The following is a 17,567-nucleotide window of genomic DNA, read 5'->3' as shown; positions in this document are numbered from 1 at the left end:
TCCATTATTTTCATCCTTGGCCCCCATCACCAAAATTAAATAAAACGTAACTAGTTTTATTTCTCAATAGGGCAAACAATACGTTGGTATTCCTTCAGAAATTAAAAGATGTTTTTCAAGCATCCACAACATTCATCCCATCAGCCCCCCATCCCCAAAACCAAGTAAAACAAAGCTATTTTTTGCATTTCTCGAGCAGATAATATCTTGGCATGGAGGTTGTTAATGTTTTTAAGTGGACATGTGATAAGGAGCAGAACCACACATCATAAACCAGCATTAGAATATATAGTTTGTGTGCAGCATTTTATCAACGACAAAATGAGGGAAAAAATAGTACATGTCTCTAAGCATAGATTCCAAACCTTCATAGATTCTATATCCACTTCAGCTATTCTAGCAACACCTTGAACTATAGAGCTTCTTGGATAATCATCTAATCGGTAAAGTTTATATGCAGGTTATAAAAGATTATTTGTCTAAGCATAGATTCCAAACCTTTAGATCCTATATCCACTTGAACTACTAGCAACACCTTGTTGGATAATCATCTAATCGTAAAAGTTTATATGCATGTTATACAAAATTCCTTGTTTGGTAAGGTATTAATGGATAGTAAACGTGGCACTCACCAACTCCTGTAGACTACTTCACCCCTCAAGTTGCACCACAGGCACACACTACATAGAAAACCTGGTTGTCTTGTCACCTTCTAAGAAATACCAAGCTTGTCTCATCAATACTCTGACTAATGGCATGGTTAATCTACTAATCTTCCTTTTCCACTGCGGTATAATTTTTCATTCATAAGCCACCAATGATCACTAATTGTTCTGAATATATGTCCTGGAACTTAACATATGCTGTAAGCTCCTTTGTAGTGCACTTGGACTTCAGTATCAAACCAACTGGTATTCTCAAGCCAGTTGTGCTCACCTCTTTTATCAGCTGTAATGCTGATGAGACAAAATAAAGTTTCAGTAAGATGTCACATTCATATTGCTTAAGATGATTTATAGCATACACTTGTAAAATAAATCCGTTGACAAGAAGAACGAACTTTGAGGAGCAAAGTAAATACCAGTGTGTATCTTATATCCGAGAATCTTTCCTAAAAGCAAAAGTAACAATAAAAACGTCACGTGAAAGAACCGAAGTGCAAGACAATAATTTTCTTTTCACCAGAAAAGAAATAACAAATTTAATACAACAAAAACATGATGAATAGAGACAAAGCCTTGTCACTATCTGACCATTTAAACAATGCACTTCACAAAAAAGCAATAGGTTGCAAACTTCAAAGCATGATGTGTCTCAGACTCTAATAGTGTACTTACCAGGAAAATGAACAATGAGTAAATGCAAAGCATAATGACTCAAATATGAAATAATTCTCCAACTCTTCGTGCCCTCTTAATAATTACAAAGGAAAAACTCTTCCAGCAATTTCTTTGCAAGGGGAATTTCATAAATGGGAACAGTACAACATTTTATATATGCAGCCCACTGAATTGGGATGACAGATCAACAACAAATCCAGTGATGAACTTTCTTCTAAAATGGAGTTTGGAAAAGGCAAAGCAATATCTCCAAACGTGGTTTCCTGAGCTGTAAAGCTGTCAAGGAAACTTTTCAAAATACGGTGCATTGTCCTCAACGATTACGAGAGGCCTCTGGACAAGTGAACATCAGAGTACCAGGAAGCAAGGGAGTTCCTCAAAAAATACTTAAACATTCGATACTTGATCTATTAAGAAATTATAAAGGTTGGTAAATTAGAAACCGTTAACCAAACCAAACTAATTTTAAAATTTGGAACCATAATGATTTTAAGTTTGTAAAACTCAGGGCCTGAGCACAAATCTAAACTTATTAGCTGCCAACAAGTGCCACTTGAATCTTAGAAATGACACCCATCAGCCTCAATGACATCAAAATTCATCTCCTTATTTACCCCTTGACTGGATAGATGCAGTCACAAGATGTTGCCTCTTCTGAATCTTGAAAAGCCCACTAACTTGCCTCTGCCCAGTGAGAGGGCTACAACTTACTAAAGTAGCAAAATTATCCTCAACCAGGGCATGGCAAATTCAATCTCCAAGATGACTAACAAGAAACAATTCAAGATCTCTTTTTTCTCCTCTGTTAACATCCTGCAACCCCTATGCCGGACTTCTATTTGTATTATATATGAACATGTCACAGATATGCCAAGGATCTTGATCTGACTTGGATATTTGATAGAACCATGGATAAATTCTGGAATGCAAATCCCATGACAGATCCAAGAAATATAAAAAGGAGACAATAAATATAAAGGTTGGTAAATTAGAAACCGTTAACCAAACCAAACTAATTTTAAAATTTGGAACCATAATGATTTTAAGTTTGTAAAACTCAGGGCCTGAGCACAAATCTAAACTTATTAGCTGCCAACAAGTGCCACTTGAATCTTAGAAATGACACCCATCAGCCTCAATGACATCAAAATTCATCTCCTTATTTACCCCTTGACTGGATAGATGCAGTCACAAGATGTTGCCTCTTCTGAATCTTGAAAAGTCCACTAACTTGCCTCTGCCCAGTGAGAGGGCTACAACTTACTAAAGTAGCAAAATTATCCTCAACCAGGGCATGGCAAATTCAATCTCCAAGATGACTAACAAGAAACAATTCAAGATCTCTTTTTTCTCCTCTGTTAACATCCTGCAACCCCTATGCCGGACTTCTATTTGTATTATATATGAACATGTCACAGATATGCCAAGGATCTTGATCTGACTTGGATATTTGATAGAACCATGGATAAATTCTGGAATGCAAATCCCATGACAGATCCAAGAAATATAAAAAGGAGACAATAAATATAAAGGTTGGTAAATTAGAAACCGTTAACCAAACCAAACTAATTTTAAAATTTGGAACCATAATGATTTTAAGTTTGTAAAACTCAGGGCCTGAGCACAAATCTAAACTTATTAGCTGCCAACAAGTGCCACTTGAATCTTAGAAATGACACCCATCAGCCTCAATGACATCAAAATTCATCTCCTTATTTACCCCTTGACTGGATAGATGCAGTCACAAGATGTTGCCTCTTCTGAATCTTGAAAAGCCCACTAACTTGCCTCTGCCCAGTGAGAGGGCTACAACTTACTAAAGTAGCAAAATTATCCTCAACCAGGGCATGGCAAATTCAATCTCCAAGATGACTAACAAGAAACAATTCAAGATCTCTTTTTTCTCCTCTGTTAACATCCTGCAATCCCTATGCCGGACTTCTATTTGTATTATATATGAACATGTCACAGATATGCCAAGGATCTTGATCTGACTTGGATATTTGATAGAACCATGGATAAATTCTGGAATGCAAATCCCATGACAGATCCAAGAAATATAAAAAGGAGACAATAAACATCATACAAAACATATAATAAAACACTAAACTAAACAGAGAACTTGTGGGAGGGCATCTTTCACCATGCAGAACCACCCCTTTTAAATTCTGTGGCATTTTCTGAGAGGAAGCTGCAGCAGGAGGATACTATGGCATTTTCAGTACGCAATACTAAGCATTTTTCTAAAAGGACTGATCTCTAACAAAGATGTCTTGAGTGAGAATCTGAGGCTATTTTCTATGCACCATGTTATTTATTTTGCATAAAGATAGATAGAGAGGTAAACAGACAAAAATATACAGATACATGCCATATCCAACGTTATCACATCCAAACAATTCCTAAGAAATGGCATATCGAGGGAAATCCAATTATTAGAAGATCAAAATTAAGGGTTAAAAATCAAGACAATAGGAACATTAGAATTTTATACTTGAGACTACCTGGAAGCGCAAATTACCGAGGGACACGACAAAGCTATTTACAGTGTTTGAAAATCAATTAACACAAAGGAAAATATAACATTTATTACAGTAGACACCATTCCATTTAGTCCTTGCAAATTTTTATTGCATTACAAAAGTCACTATCCACCTATTCACAAGGAATGTTAAGCATCTATAGTCTTGTTTTGCCTCTTGTTATTTGGAAGGTAATTGAAAGTATAATTCTTGAAGATCAGACTCTGTTTATCCTCGTCATGTATAATACAGTGTTTTTGTAACACCATAATCCCTATTATTTGAGTGGAGTTACATAGAAACCTCGAAAGCAGTAAGCAAACATAAATATTATGCGAGCTCAAAAGAGAACCCCTAACAATCCAGTGTTCTTTATGTTAATAGAACAGAATTTGGCGTTGAGAGTGATATTTTTCTACCTCATTTTAGATTAGAAAACCAGCAAAATAGTTCTTGTCATGAATTACTCTTTCTCAAGCACACAAATTAATGTAATAGTTTTGTATAGTTATTCAATGAAATAAGTACAAATCTGAGCCAAGTTGCATAACAAACTTCAAAAGCAGCCGTCAAACTGAAGCATTAAGACATGGCTGAAAAGAGGTCCCGCAAGCAATCCACTGTCGCTTACGCCCACGAGGAAGAACACAACTTGGCACCCTATGCCACAACTTATTGGACATATCATAAATTACCAAGCGGTTCAATTGCCTAGATCTTAAAGATAGCAAAACCAAACCTCTGTTCCCCAGGCAGGTCATGCGCACCTGTTTACCATAGAACTCTAGGCACATCATATTTGGCATTCTGTCTACCTCCTTCCATAGAAGAGTCATCTTTTGAAGCTCCCATATGCAAACACAAGTGGCAGCATTTTTTGTCAGCAATCCAACCAACATAATGCGGCCTTTGCATTCTGCAAGAGTATGATCCATTGAGTGCAATGGTGAGGGAATGGAAAGTTGTTGCCAAGTACCATTCATCGTATTGTATGACACTAAACCATCTGGATTCGTGCGCATAAAATACATCACTCCATCAATGGTTATAGCCTGAGACCTGAAGTTCAAGGCAAGAGGAAGTTTGATATGCAAGGGCATATGACCTGGCCTAGTCCAAGCATTTTCTATAGAATCATACACTTCATAGTCCCCAGCACATCCTAACCACAACAATTTATAACCAACTCCGTTAGGGTTGAGGATCATTCCCACAGCCACCCGTGACCATACTCTTACAGATCTCGTTGGCAATTCCTGGAAATACCGAGTAAGTGGATTACACACATAGAAATTCCGATGCCCTATATCAAGGAAGCAAACAAGCCCTCCAGCTGAAGTGACAGGCAATATAATTATTTTGGGAGGAAGGGATGGTAATGATAAATGATACCATTTCTTCAATGAAGGATCATAAACTGCGCCATTATTGACATTTTCATGTGTTATGGTGTAGAACCAAGGGCACTGAGGTGGAACTTCAGCACATTGTTGAGAGAAGCTGCGAGAGTTGAGTAAGGAATTCCACCTTCGGCAAACTGAGCGAAATCGAAAGAAGGCAGCAATAGGTAAGCGTGCAATGACTCTTTCAATAAGATCCTCTGGTAACTCTTTCCAGATTTTTTCCTCGATGACACCTGTAGCATCACTAGCCAACAGATCATGGTTCCTTTCCCTGCGATATCTTTTACAAGGTGGGGATTTCATTTCACCCATCTTCAAACTACTCGATTTAGTTTCTCTGACAATACTATATCCCTCATCTGCTGAGCTGTTATCAACATCTAAGAAATACCACCTGCATTGTTAGAACAAAACTAAATGAGTATAACCAGCATCATAATATGTCATCATATATGCTAAATATACAGGGCAGGTGATCGCTAGAACAAGACCAAGCTCAAAAAAAATGACATACTCACATTATAGCAATTTCTACGAGATTTCTGGAAAGGAAATTCATCTATATTTTTCAAGGATCGCCATAAGATAAATCCCATTCAGCAGATGCAACAGAATATACAGTAGCCAGCCATTTTTGATGATATTTCTGACAAACAACCTATCAACTCTTCATGTTCAATCTGTTACCACATAAAAACGAAAAATTGGAGAGGGGAAGGAGTCATTACCAACTCTGTGACACTGTCAAAAGCTTTTGAAAGAATCAAGGTCATAAAATATCACGGGATGGGATCTCACAGTAAATAATAACATACAGAAGGTATTTATAAAGTTAACAATTGAATTACAAAAATTGGCATAGATTTGCATCAACCCTGTCACATCTTTGTGAAGTTTACTTCCTATACTAAAGAGCATGTAAATGAAATAAAATTCTTTCCACTGTTTCTCTTAGATAAGCTAAAAAAGAGATTCATCTCCAAACTGCAGTTACTGAATACTTGATTATCTACAGAATAAAAGCTACAAAAACTCATATTTGACTTGGATACTTTTACACTTCAGACACTTATGACATCTAGTCACCCAAAGAATACCATTCCAAGGCAGTTCCTAATGCCATTTCATAAGCATACATCCTTTACCCATAGGATTTTCTTCTGACAATCCAAGTAGCTTGACCCCTCGCACATAGGTAAGGTATGAATATTTATAGTGGTTTGGTGTGGTATTTTAAAATGATATTTTCTGGCCAATATTAGTATAGATATTTTTTGTTATTTTCTAGCATTACATGGACTAATGATTCAACACAAAAGCATCCACCCACACTTGGGCTAAAGAATGTACCTCTTGATGTAATGAGATGACTGAGACGATGCACCAATGACTATATGAAGAACACTCAACAGCAGAAGTGATTGTATGGGCACAATACCAACAATGGAAAGATACTTAGTTCTAACATACGAGTAAAACATAAGAGAAAATGTAAGTGAGCATGAGGAAAGATTGTCGTAAATGTATACTCATTTGTATTTAATATATACAAAAAAAACTGGGAGAGGGTACGTGTTATGAATAAAATATATAGGAAATAATGTAAATGATAATAATCATAAAATTATTAGTTAACTAGTAATTAGGTTGAAGAGGCATGTCTAAATGAGACATGACTCTGCATGAAGAGGCACCTGCCTAGTATATAAGCAGGCCTCTCACTCTCATTTGAATCATCATCTTATTCATACATTTTAATATATATATTCCTGTATCTCAATGGAGATGTACATATTCCAAGTCTTCTGGAGTATTTAACTTGAGGTATGAACTTTGTTCGTTCCGATGCGAGGGTGATCAAAGTTGACCAAGTCTTGAATAAAAAATACAATAGTCGATGAATGCCTAATTTGGACCAAGTCACCCAATGGAAGAAAGATAAAGTACAAAACAGATAACGTATAATTTAATGTAAATGTTCAAAAATGTTTTCATGACTAAGTCTCATCAATTCCTCCCTCGGAGAAAATCATCCTTAATTTCTGTTGCAGATGGGGAAAGTTTTGCTCCAATATTCACCGGAACAACCACTTGCCCTGAGTAGGCAAAATGCCTTTTTACCAAGTGGCAACATATCCTTGCCTAGTGGATTTGGTGATGTCACAAAGAAGGGCATCATCAGAAAAGGGAGGCTTTAAATCTGGAATTCTGGTGCCAGATGTGTGACTAGAACTGAGCCCTCCGAGGGTAGAACAGGTTCAGCTGGTTAACACATTCACCACATCATGAACGCAAAGTTGAGGCGGCAAGTCCAACTTGAATGCACCAGGGCCTATTTGAATAGTGCAAGGCCCGTGTTGAATGGGCTTCAGCTTATGATATTGCTGAATTTTGAACAACTGCTTGTCCAAGTGTAGCCAAAGTCTGTCACAAAATGAAAATATGAATTAACCCAATATTTTTCATGCAGTGCCTTGAACTTAGCCTGTGTTTGTTGCAAGGTACCATAAACATGTTCTGGATCTAGGCCTACTTCCGCACAAATAAAGAAGCTACGTTGTATTGCTCCTACTAGTTAAATGTTGGAGATAGAAAAGCAATTGGAATCTCAGGAGCAAAATAGACCTCAAAATGGGAGTGTCCTGTAGAACATGACTGGCACTATTGTAGTTGTGCTGCAAAATATGCAAGTCATGATCCCAATGTTTGTTCCACTGGTGGTACATGTGGAGAGTATGAACCACTGTTTACTACCTCAGTTTGGAAATCAATTTGTGGATGAAATCCAGTAAAGATCTGAAGTTAATAGCTTAAAAGCTTCCACAAGGTTTTCCAAAAGTGACTGTGAAATCTAGAGTCATGATCAGAAATGATTGTCAACGAGAAGCCAAGATGGCTCCAAACATTCTGGAAGAAAAGTGTTGCATCTTTAGAAGCATCGATAGTTTAGATGCATGGTATATAAATAATAAACTGTTGTATTGGAAAATCTGCATGATACCACAAAGATGCAATCATGTTTTTGTTGAGATAGGTAGACCACCAATGAAACCCATGAACATGGATTCCCAAAGCAGGCCAAATGAAGCACCTCTGCAAGTGCAAATGAGTTTTCAGCACATATAAATGTCCTCCATATTATCAAGAGTAGCCCTCCTTGATAAGAAGCTGACGAGATGATCCATCAAGAACATAGATCTCATTCAACTTCTAAAGAGAGCCATCCTGAACTACAGTGTCATGAAGGAGGTCTGATTAACTACAACGAGTTGTTGGATGGACATCCAAAGTATGGGTCTGTAGAATATTAGAATTTCACATGCTGCAATATGAACTTATAACGAAAATGGCCTTGGTCAGGAGTCTGCTAAGTCGATCTGCCACTTTATTGGAGCTACCTTTCTTATATTTAATGATTAAACAAAACTACTGAATGTAGGAAACCCATTTCAAAAGTCTTTGTTCGTGAATTTTAGACTGGGAATTCTAAAACTGAAGATAACAATGATCAGTGAGTAAGATAGTTCCTTTACCAACGATGAAATTCCACAATTGTTTGAGTGCTCGAACAAACACATAGAACTCCTTGTCATAAGTGATGAAGTTGAGCTTGGCCTGGGACAAGGTCTCCTAATGGTATGACATTGGATAGCCTTCTTAGTAACAACACCTATGACATATTAGGAAGCATTTGTCTCAATCTCAAAGGTTGTTGCAAGTCTAGTTCAACAAGCAACAGGGCCAAGTAAAGAGCATCCTTCAACTTCTAAAATGTCCATTCTGCTTCAGAAGTCTAATGAAAAGTCTTCTGAATGTTGACCCAATTCAGTGGGTGAGCAATGTAGGAGTAATGGAAGATGCATTTCCTGTAGAAATTCATGTCTGGCAAGATGTACTTCAGTTCTATAACATTGGTAGGTGTAGGCTAGCGCTTCAAAACATAAAATTTGGTTGAATGTATGTCACAAAACCTGTCCCGTTGATCACAAAACCTAAATATTTGACATAAGTTTGAATAAAGAATGACTTCTACAATTTGTTTTGGAGCTCCAAAGTTATTTTGACTTGTTGCAAAAGATCAAACCAAGATCCACTGCAAACCAAAATGTAAGTAAACAACAATAAACTTACCGAGATGTCAGAGAAAGATGCCATGATCCACGTGAAGGTAGCAAGAGAATTAATGAGGACAAAGGGTATAACCAACCACTCACAAAGACCAAGCTCGCCTTGAAAGTTCTCTTGCATATGAACTTGTCATAACTTGAAACTAGGTCTAGCTTGGTGAAGTACTTGGCCCCATTGAGTTGATCAAGAAAGTCCTCAATCTAAGGCAAAGGGTAGGGATTCTTAACAAGATCTTATTGATGGCCCTGTCATCGAGGCAAAGTTGCCACCCCTACTGCTCTTTCTTGGATTCAACCAAAGCCGGAGAACCACAAGGGGGTGTACTAGGCATAATTTTTCCATCATGCAAACATTGTACAATTTGTTGCTCAATCTTTACACTCTTATTTGCTACAATGTAGTATGCAGGAAAATAGGGCAAAGAAGAACCAAGACCAATCTCATTGAAATATTGTATGCACTAAAGGGAAGATAAACCATTGGCTTGTTCAAACACATTTTTGTATGAGTCAATGATAGTTGTATATCATGTTATCAAAAGGAGGTAGCTTCCTTTTATTGTCTTCCTTAACTTGCCAGACAACACACAATAATGTGAATTTGTTGAGAGTGACTTGATTAACCACCAATCTACCAAAAAGTACAAGTGGAATAGAGAGAAGAGAAATGGCAATGAGTTTGTAAGTTTTAACTGCCTTCTGCAACTTGTAGTTGTTGAAGTAGCCATCATGATGTGAATTTATCGAGAGTGACTTGATTAACCACCAATCTACCAAAAAGTACAAGTGGAATAGAGAAAAGAGAAATGGCAATGAGTTTGTAAGTTTTAACTTCCTTGTGCAACTTGTAGTTGTTGAAGTAGCCATCATAATGTGCATGTCTACCATAAGGTTATCGCTTGCCCCAAGATTACGTCCAAACAATTTAGAGAAGTGACATCACACTCCACAATGTCCATTCAATCTAATATGGCCTAGGATGAGATGTCATTGCTAGATTCATATCTACAACCAATTCCTAGATTCTTTTGGCTACCATTGTCCATAATGCAAGAAGCTAATTGGTACTTGATCTAACAATTTTGGATGAAAAAAGCATCTTCATCATTGTTTGTGTAGTCTATGGCCACCAACATTAGATGTAGATTTGTAAGGTGGGGATTGGTGACCTCTACATCTGTAACTCCATGAAGTTGTTGTTCCTCAATGAGAAGGACTTGTACCTTACTGGTAATCACACTTGACCCATCATCCAAGTGTCCATATTTCTTGTGGTATGACTATGAACACCACTTTCACTTCTCCTTTATTCCAATTGTAGGAGTAGAAATAGGATCACCTATATTTTAGCCACTATTGTTGGGTTGCCACTTGAAGTGGTAGAAAGCTAAGAAGAACTAGAAGCAAAATGTCTTTTGGATGAAAAGGTTAGCTTTCTATACCTTAGCTTTGATCTTTAAAGCTAGCTAGAAGACATGTTGCTTGAAGTTTCATCCTTTGATGTAACAAGAAAACATTCTAGTTCCTTTTATAGTTGACATAATAAGCCAAACATAAAGTTAACACAAAGTATTCTCAGACACGATTATCTCTAGCTTCATGGACATTTTGTTGAAGATGTAAATCAATTGTCATACTTCGTCCCAAGATGTCTCTAAGTTGAATCCATTTTACGAACAACACATCCTAGTAACCTCTTAAGTCCTCCTAGACATCAATTAGAGATTAGTTGTTGGTTGCAATTGGTAGCATGTGGTTCTGCCACCATGTGAGGGCCCAAGCCTCAATATGAACTTAAATAACTAGAATTTTGTTGGCCTCTACCAATGTTGAGCATGTTTTGAATTAAGTTTCCACATTGTGTATCCAAGGGTCGAGCTTGTCACCATTCAAAGCCCCGTAAAACTTATGCACAAAACAATTTAATGTCCACAACTTGACATTGAACCTATTGTTGTCATCAAGTGACATGGGTTTCCAACAAGCAGTGTTGCCACTGTCTTTGTTTGACCAAAAATTTAGGCAAGGTTGTCGTCTTAGGAGTCTCCAAAGTTACTAGAGATTTTACGAGGCATGAGGCAGAGGAAACGGTTGAACAAATAGATTTTTGCAACTCAAAATAGTATTCTACAGACTACAACGGTGAAATGGGATCTTCAAAAAAATCACTAGTATAGTACCTTTCCACGAGTTGAATGATTGAAATGGGTACCATTTTGTGGACTGTATCAACGGTGTTGATTAGGACTATCAAGTTATCAACATCATCAATTTTATAACCATATCATTGATTTTAAGATTGTAGAGAAGTACATAAATAAACTACAGGTAAACAAAAATAAGGGGCGATCCGAAAAGAATGGGTTATGTTTGTCACTGGAACTGCTTGAAGAAAAATTGAAGAAAGATTTCGAGTAGGAAGAAAATCCCTGAGAAGGCCGAAATAGAAAAGCTCTTGAGAAGCTCTAATATTGATGCTTTCATACTAATTGATATGAGCACAATACCAACAATGAAAAGATACTAACATACAAGCAACACATGAGAGGACAAGTATGAAAGCATGAGAGAAAAATATTGTTGAAACCATAAAGCCAACCACTTAAAGAGAGAATGAAGAAAGAATCCAAGTAGGAAGAAAATCCCGAAGGAGACCAAAATGACAAAGCTCTTGAGAAGCCCTAATATTAAGGTTTTGATAATAATTGATATGATCACAATACCAACAACGAAAAGATACTAATGTAGAAGCAAGATATAAGAGGACACATATGCAAGAGTAAGAGAAGAAGATTGTCGAAACTATCCATGCAGTAGTACACTCACTTGTATTACCTATATATCTAAATCACAGGAAACATGGGTGTGGGTCCCATTTCAACCATTGAAACTCTATGAAATGCTAAGACACGTACCAAACGTGTTAGAAACGCATTGAAATATTTCAAATGTTGTTTCACAATTTGAAAATGCCAAATGGCATTTCACACAAGTTTCACAGTGAGTTGGCCATGTTTCAAATAGTTGTGCATGTGTTTTGACTAGGAACTTAATCACAAGAACCTTCCCAAATGCATTAAATTGACATTAAACCTAATTTGACATTAATGACACTTCTATCAAACCCTAAAACCCTATCTTTGTTCTATAAAAGTGACTTCGCTCTCACTCTTTCCTCAAAGTATTTGGGCAAAGAGGTTTCCTATGCAAAAAATGCACATTTAGTTGGAAGAAACCCTTAATCTACAGCTACAGCAACAAGAAGTAAGGCATTTTCCTTGTGTTTTGGGCAGTTACAACAAGCAAGAATTATTTGTGTTATGTGTTGGACACCTAATCCACTAAGGGTTGGTGTGGAATGTGAACAGTCACCGGAGTCCAAGAGACCACTTGGTATGTGAAGACCAAAGGTCACAAGGAAATGTATAAATGTACATTGTTGTGAATAATAAATGCAATGAACGTCCATTATTTTTTGTCTATGTTTAACATGGTATCAGGGCATGTGTACTCCTACCCTGCCCATATTTAAGCCACTGGTTTTGTGGCCTCTTTGTGCTTGTCAAATCTACCATTTCTGCTTGAGCGTTTCCTATTCTGGCTACCAAATGTACCCATCCATCCTGGCTACCACAGGCACATGAACCTGTCACATCTGTTTCTGCGCCTACCTGATAGTTCATAATAGTTTTTATAGCACTCGCACAATGAAATAATGTTTGGTATCGACCTGCCTTTTGATAACGTTTGGTAATCGATCTCCTTCCCTCCAGTATCTACGCCATTCTCAACGGCCACCATCTCTCTACCATTCACTCAGCCTACTAAACTTGCTATTATGGCTTGAGCGTTCATCTCTCCACCAGTTTCTTTGCTCAATGCTCAATTGTTCCTTCACTGAAGTTACTCTTCCATACTAGCCATTACTCTCCACATCAGTATCCTCTATTCGATGCTTATTCCATGCTTTGTTTGAGTAATACCTTTACGCTACACTATACTCTCTCCCCATGCATTATGGTGGCTTCGTACGAGATTAATGATGTGAAACCTGCTCTCCCTAAAGTTCTAGAATAAGTATCATTGAAAGTGAAGAAAATAGTGAAGAATTTTACAGTAAGAGAAAGGGTTGAAATTTGGGTTGGTGGATAAATTTAGACTTCCTTCTATCTAGATGGCAGTTTTGTAGAGGCTTTCTGTGAAAACAATGTTACCGTAAGAGGAATTTGGAGTCCTCTCAGTCCAAATAACTATTTCGGAGAGATGAATTTGAGAGTCAGTTGTTGGACGTTGCTCATTGTGATTTCTAGGAACTTCGCTAAGCATTCCAGTATTGGTGGTAATCCTTAAACCATCGTCGAATGATACCTCGAGTTCTCCCACCTTATGCCATCATCTCAAAGAGAACATTCAGCTTATTGTTGTCATGCATTATTGTATTTTGGTATTAGAGCTCTTTTCCTGGACTCGTATATACCCCTTCAAATTAAAGGGGGGGATGTTTGACACCTAATCTGCTAAGGGTTGGTGTGGAATGTGAATAGTCACCGGAGTCCAAGAGACCACTTGGTATGTGAAAACCAAGGGTCACAAGGAAATGTATAAATGTACATTATTGTGAATAATAAATGCAATGAACGTCCATTATCTTTGTCTATATTGAACATTATGAACAACTACAAGCAAGGAATTTCAATGTTTTTGTGTTTAAGGCAGCTACAGCAAGCATTTTCTGTGTGTTTTGGGCAGTGTGTTGTTTCAAACTTCATTACCTTATGCAAGCAGCTTGCTTTCTTTCAAGTTTTTTCTTTTATTTTTATTTGAGAAAGAGTGTTGTGGGCCTTAAGGTTTTATGCAGATTTCTTTCTTGTTTTGCAGCAGGAATGGCTACTCACCATGGTTCTTCTAATCCTCAAAATCCCACTCTAACAAGTACAGTGATACTATCGTCTTTGGAAGTATGTTAAGAGATTGTACAAAACCCAGTGGGGATTCATGGGGATGGGAGTGCAATGTCTGTCATTGGACCTACAAGAGCTCTTACCCAAGAGGTGATGACACAACTTTTGCAGAATGGGGGAACAGGTGTTGATGTTTGTGAATGTGCAATAGACCCAGTGAGAGGGCAAAGTTTGAGAAAGAGAATAATGATGCTCAGCAGTGAAAGAGCATAATGACACTCAAAAGCTGAAAAAAAAGAGGGAACAACTTGTCAATCGTTAAGCTCTTTTCTTACTCAATTATCCTTTCTTTCACGATATATATATAATACTATGTTTACCTGTTTCCAAATTTTGGGGGGTCACATTCCAGTGCATACCCGCTTCCCGTGCCATGAAATTTGGCTATATATAAAGGATCCAAGTTGACCAAGTAGGTGAGTGATTCATTTGCACTACATCACCCAAAGGAGGAAAGACAAAGAACAAAAGTGTACAAGAAAATTATAGACAATACGATTATAATACATCTTCACACATGCTTACTAGAGCAGATCTCATCAGTGATACAGTATAATCAATAATTTTTATCCACAAGAATAAATATCTCTCCAGATTCCAATTTCCAACTCAGAATGTCAGGAATGGAATATATACACAAAAAACAGCATGAAATAGAAGTTCAAACTTCATGTTTATCATAAGCGTAATGAATAAGAAACTACAAACAAGAGTGTTCTGATCATTTTGAGTTGTGACAGAACTTCTATGAATTGTAATTGTGCTAGCCTAGAAGAAATCAGATGGTACAATTCTAAAAAAGAACACCATAATTTCTTGAACATAAAAAAGATGATTTTTTGAAATATGAGCTGACCAGTTGAATATCTCAAGAATTTCAAATAAATGTGAAGCTATAGTTCTGGAACTTGGGCTTCCCCTCCATGTTTCAATACCATAAATATTTTCAGTACAGAAATTAGTACAAAATTGGTGACACGCATCCACATTTGAATATTCAAAACATTTTCAGCACAGAAACTAGTAAAAAACCCTGGAAAACACTCCAAATATATTTCCCAACAGCAAAAAAATTTAGGAAAAGTTCCCTTCTTGTTTCATGTCCTCCCAAAAAAAGAATTTGTAAATTCCTTTTGTTGTCGCCCGGAGTGTACACCAAGGGAAACAACACTCAGGGCAGGGGCTGTCACTCTGAATCCCTGCCCACTCCATTCTAGCTATCTCATAGGCAAGCTAAAGGGGGTAGTTCCTAAAGGTGGGAAGTGAAGGATGAGGGGAAACTTGTTGGGAACCAACAAGTTCTAGGAGATACACTAGTTATCTTATGAACTTGATTATAATTAATTTGCAAGTGTGATTAATGAGCAATGTGGTTATTAAAGATAAGTTTAGTTAATTCAAAGATAGATTTAGTTAATTCAATAAGACACTTAATGAGATAAATAGATGATAGACCAGTGCCTTATAAACAATGCTCAAGACAGATTATAACACTTGCACAAGGATATTTCAAGCTATAAGATGAGTAATACTGCAAGACAAACACCAGTACAAGAAACCAAGAGATTATAAGCAATTAAAATTATGAGCAATAAGCCTTGAGGTAAAACTTGCAACAAAAGAAAGCTTGTACTTGAAGTAAAGATGCTTAATTTCTAATATGACAATCAAAAGACAATATGCATTAAATTGAGTACAAGAATATAAGGAAAAACTTGCAAGGAAATAGTTAGCCCACAATTCTAATTATAAATAGCCAATTGAAAGGGAAAGTTAGATGAATAAATGCAAGATTAATCTATATGAGATGCAAAGATTAGATCTAATATGCAAATGAAATGCAAATGTTAGTGCAATGCTTTAATGAGATGCAACTCAAATCAGCGTTGATAATATCACCGAGATATCAGCAATATTAAAAAATATCGCAATATTTTCAGCAAGACGAAAGATCGCCGAGAAAATATCGCAATATTTTCTTTCTTGAAATATCGCGACATCTCGGCCAAAAAATCGTGCGACAACCCAATTTATCGCCAGGCAGGCTGGGTCGTGGCGAGAAAAGTGAATTTTTGGGTTTTATTTGCTCATTTTGGTTTCTTGGTCTTGGAGAAGGGGAAGAGTTTTGTGGTGGTTTTCAAGGAGGGATTGAGGATCAAACAACCATTATCACCACGAACTAAAAAAAATTGAGGATCAAAGATTTAGGAATAGGGAGACAAACTTCATTTCTTCCATTAACAGGTATGTTCTTAAAAAGCTATATGTTAATGATTTTTTTCATAGATTTAGGGTTATGCTTGCTTGCTTCTTTGCCTACCAACATTTTGCTTCTTTGTTTTTTCCATTTGCTATGATTTTCATGCCCATGAGCCAGTGCAAGGGTTTTCTCCATATTTGGACAACAAGCTTCATTTTTTTTTACTTTCTTATGCACCCTCTTATTGCCATTTTCCATTGCAAATAATGTAGTAAAAAAAGAAATTTAAATGAGTTGGTTTTTGGTTTTTTTGGTGCCCAAGGTTTGAATTAGTTCACTACAAATATGCCAAAAGCCTTGGACCCATTTTGGAAGTATGGAACCTAATGGTGGAACAAATCGGGCATACCTAACATGCAAATTGTGTGGGGACAAGATGACAGGAGGGGTTACGCAATTGAAATACCATCTAGCTAGACTCCCTGGACATGAAGTTGGGCTTTGTAAGGAATCTAGTGCGGAACTTATACAAAAATATCTTCAAGCAATTGAGGAAAAAGATAGAAAGAAAGAAGAGGCAGAAAGAAACAAGGTTGAAAGTGCGAGTAAATCTTTTGGGATTTCTTCTTCCAATTTTAACTGAGGGTAGTGGGAGGGGCTCCATAACATCACCTGCTAGTGATAATGTTACTGGGAGTGGAAGGTCATCCTTTTTTGTTCCACAAACCAAACATGGAGCACAACCTTCCAAAAAATCAATTGTTAAAAAAAAGGAGAATCAAGAAGCAGATAGTGTTACGGGGAGGTGTCTTTTCTAGAGCAACTTACCTCTCAGCGTCACCAAAACCAATACATTTTCGCAGCCAATGTGTGATGCTATTGTTGTTGTGGGCCCAAGGTACAAAAGTGCTACATATAAGGAGTTGTGGGGGGCAATCCTTCAAACAGAAAAGCAGGACATCAACTCTAGTTTGGCGGAGTTGAAACAGACATGGGAAGTGTCTACATGCACAG

The 17,567-nt window shown here is 37.1% G+C and overlaps 1 protein-coding gene across 5 annotated transcripts in view; it reads right to left on the bottom strand.

The window, feature by feature from the left end:
* Window positions 1–266: 266 nt before the first annotated feature.
* Window positions 267–17,567, bottom strand: part of LCR (Galactose oxidase/kelch repeat superfamily protein) — a 49,901-nt gene continuing 32,600 nt past the window's right edge. For 2 of the 5 annotated variants that reach the window (XM_089452923.1, XM_089452924.1), the window contains exons 2-3: window positions 5,784–5,945; window positions 4,293–5,659 (exon numbers count right to left, since the gene is read on the bottom strand). In XM_089452923.1, coding sequence (XP_089309049.1) covers window positions 4,432–5,659; window positions 5,784–5,824 — 1,269 coding nt within the window. In that variant the 5' untranslated portion in view covers window positions 5,825–5,945 and the 3' untranslated portion in view covers window positions 4,293–4,431. Of the gene's footprint in view, window positions 957–4,292; window positions 5,660–5,783; window positions 5,946–17,567 lie in introns of those variants that run through there. The other 3 variants (XM_089452921.1, XM_089452925.1, XM_089452922.1) reach the window with 2 other exon arrangements.

The sequence above is a fragment of the Pinus tabuliformis genome, chromosome X (genome assembly GCF_031772625.1).
Source record: "Pinus tabuliformis cultivar Carrire ecotype Pingquan chromosome X, CPIR1, whole genome shotgun sequence".
Lineage (NCBI taxonomy): Eukaryota > Viridiplantae > Streptophyta > Pinopsida > Pinales > Pinaceae > Pinus > Pinus tabuliformis.
Note: the sequence above shows the minus strand (reverse complement) of the source record. Positions and strands in the feature narration are given on the sequence as shown.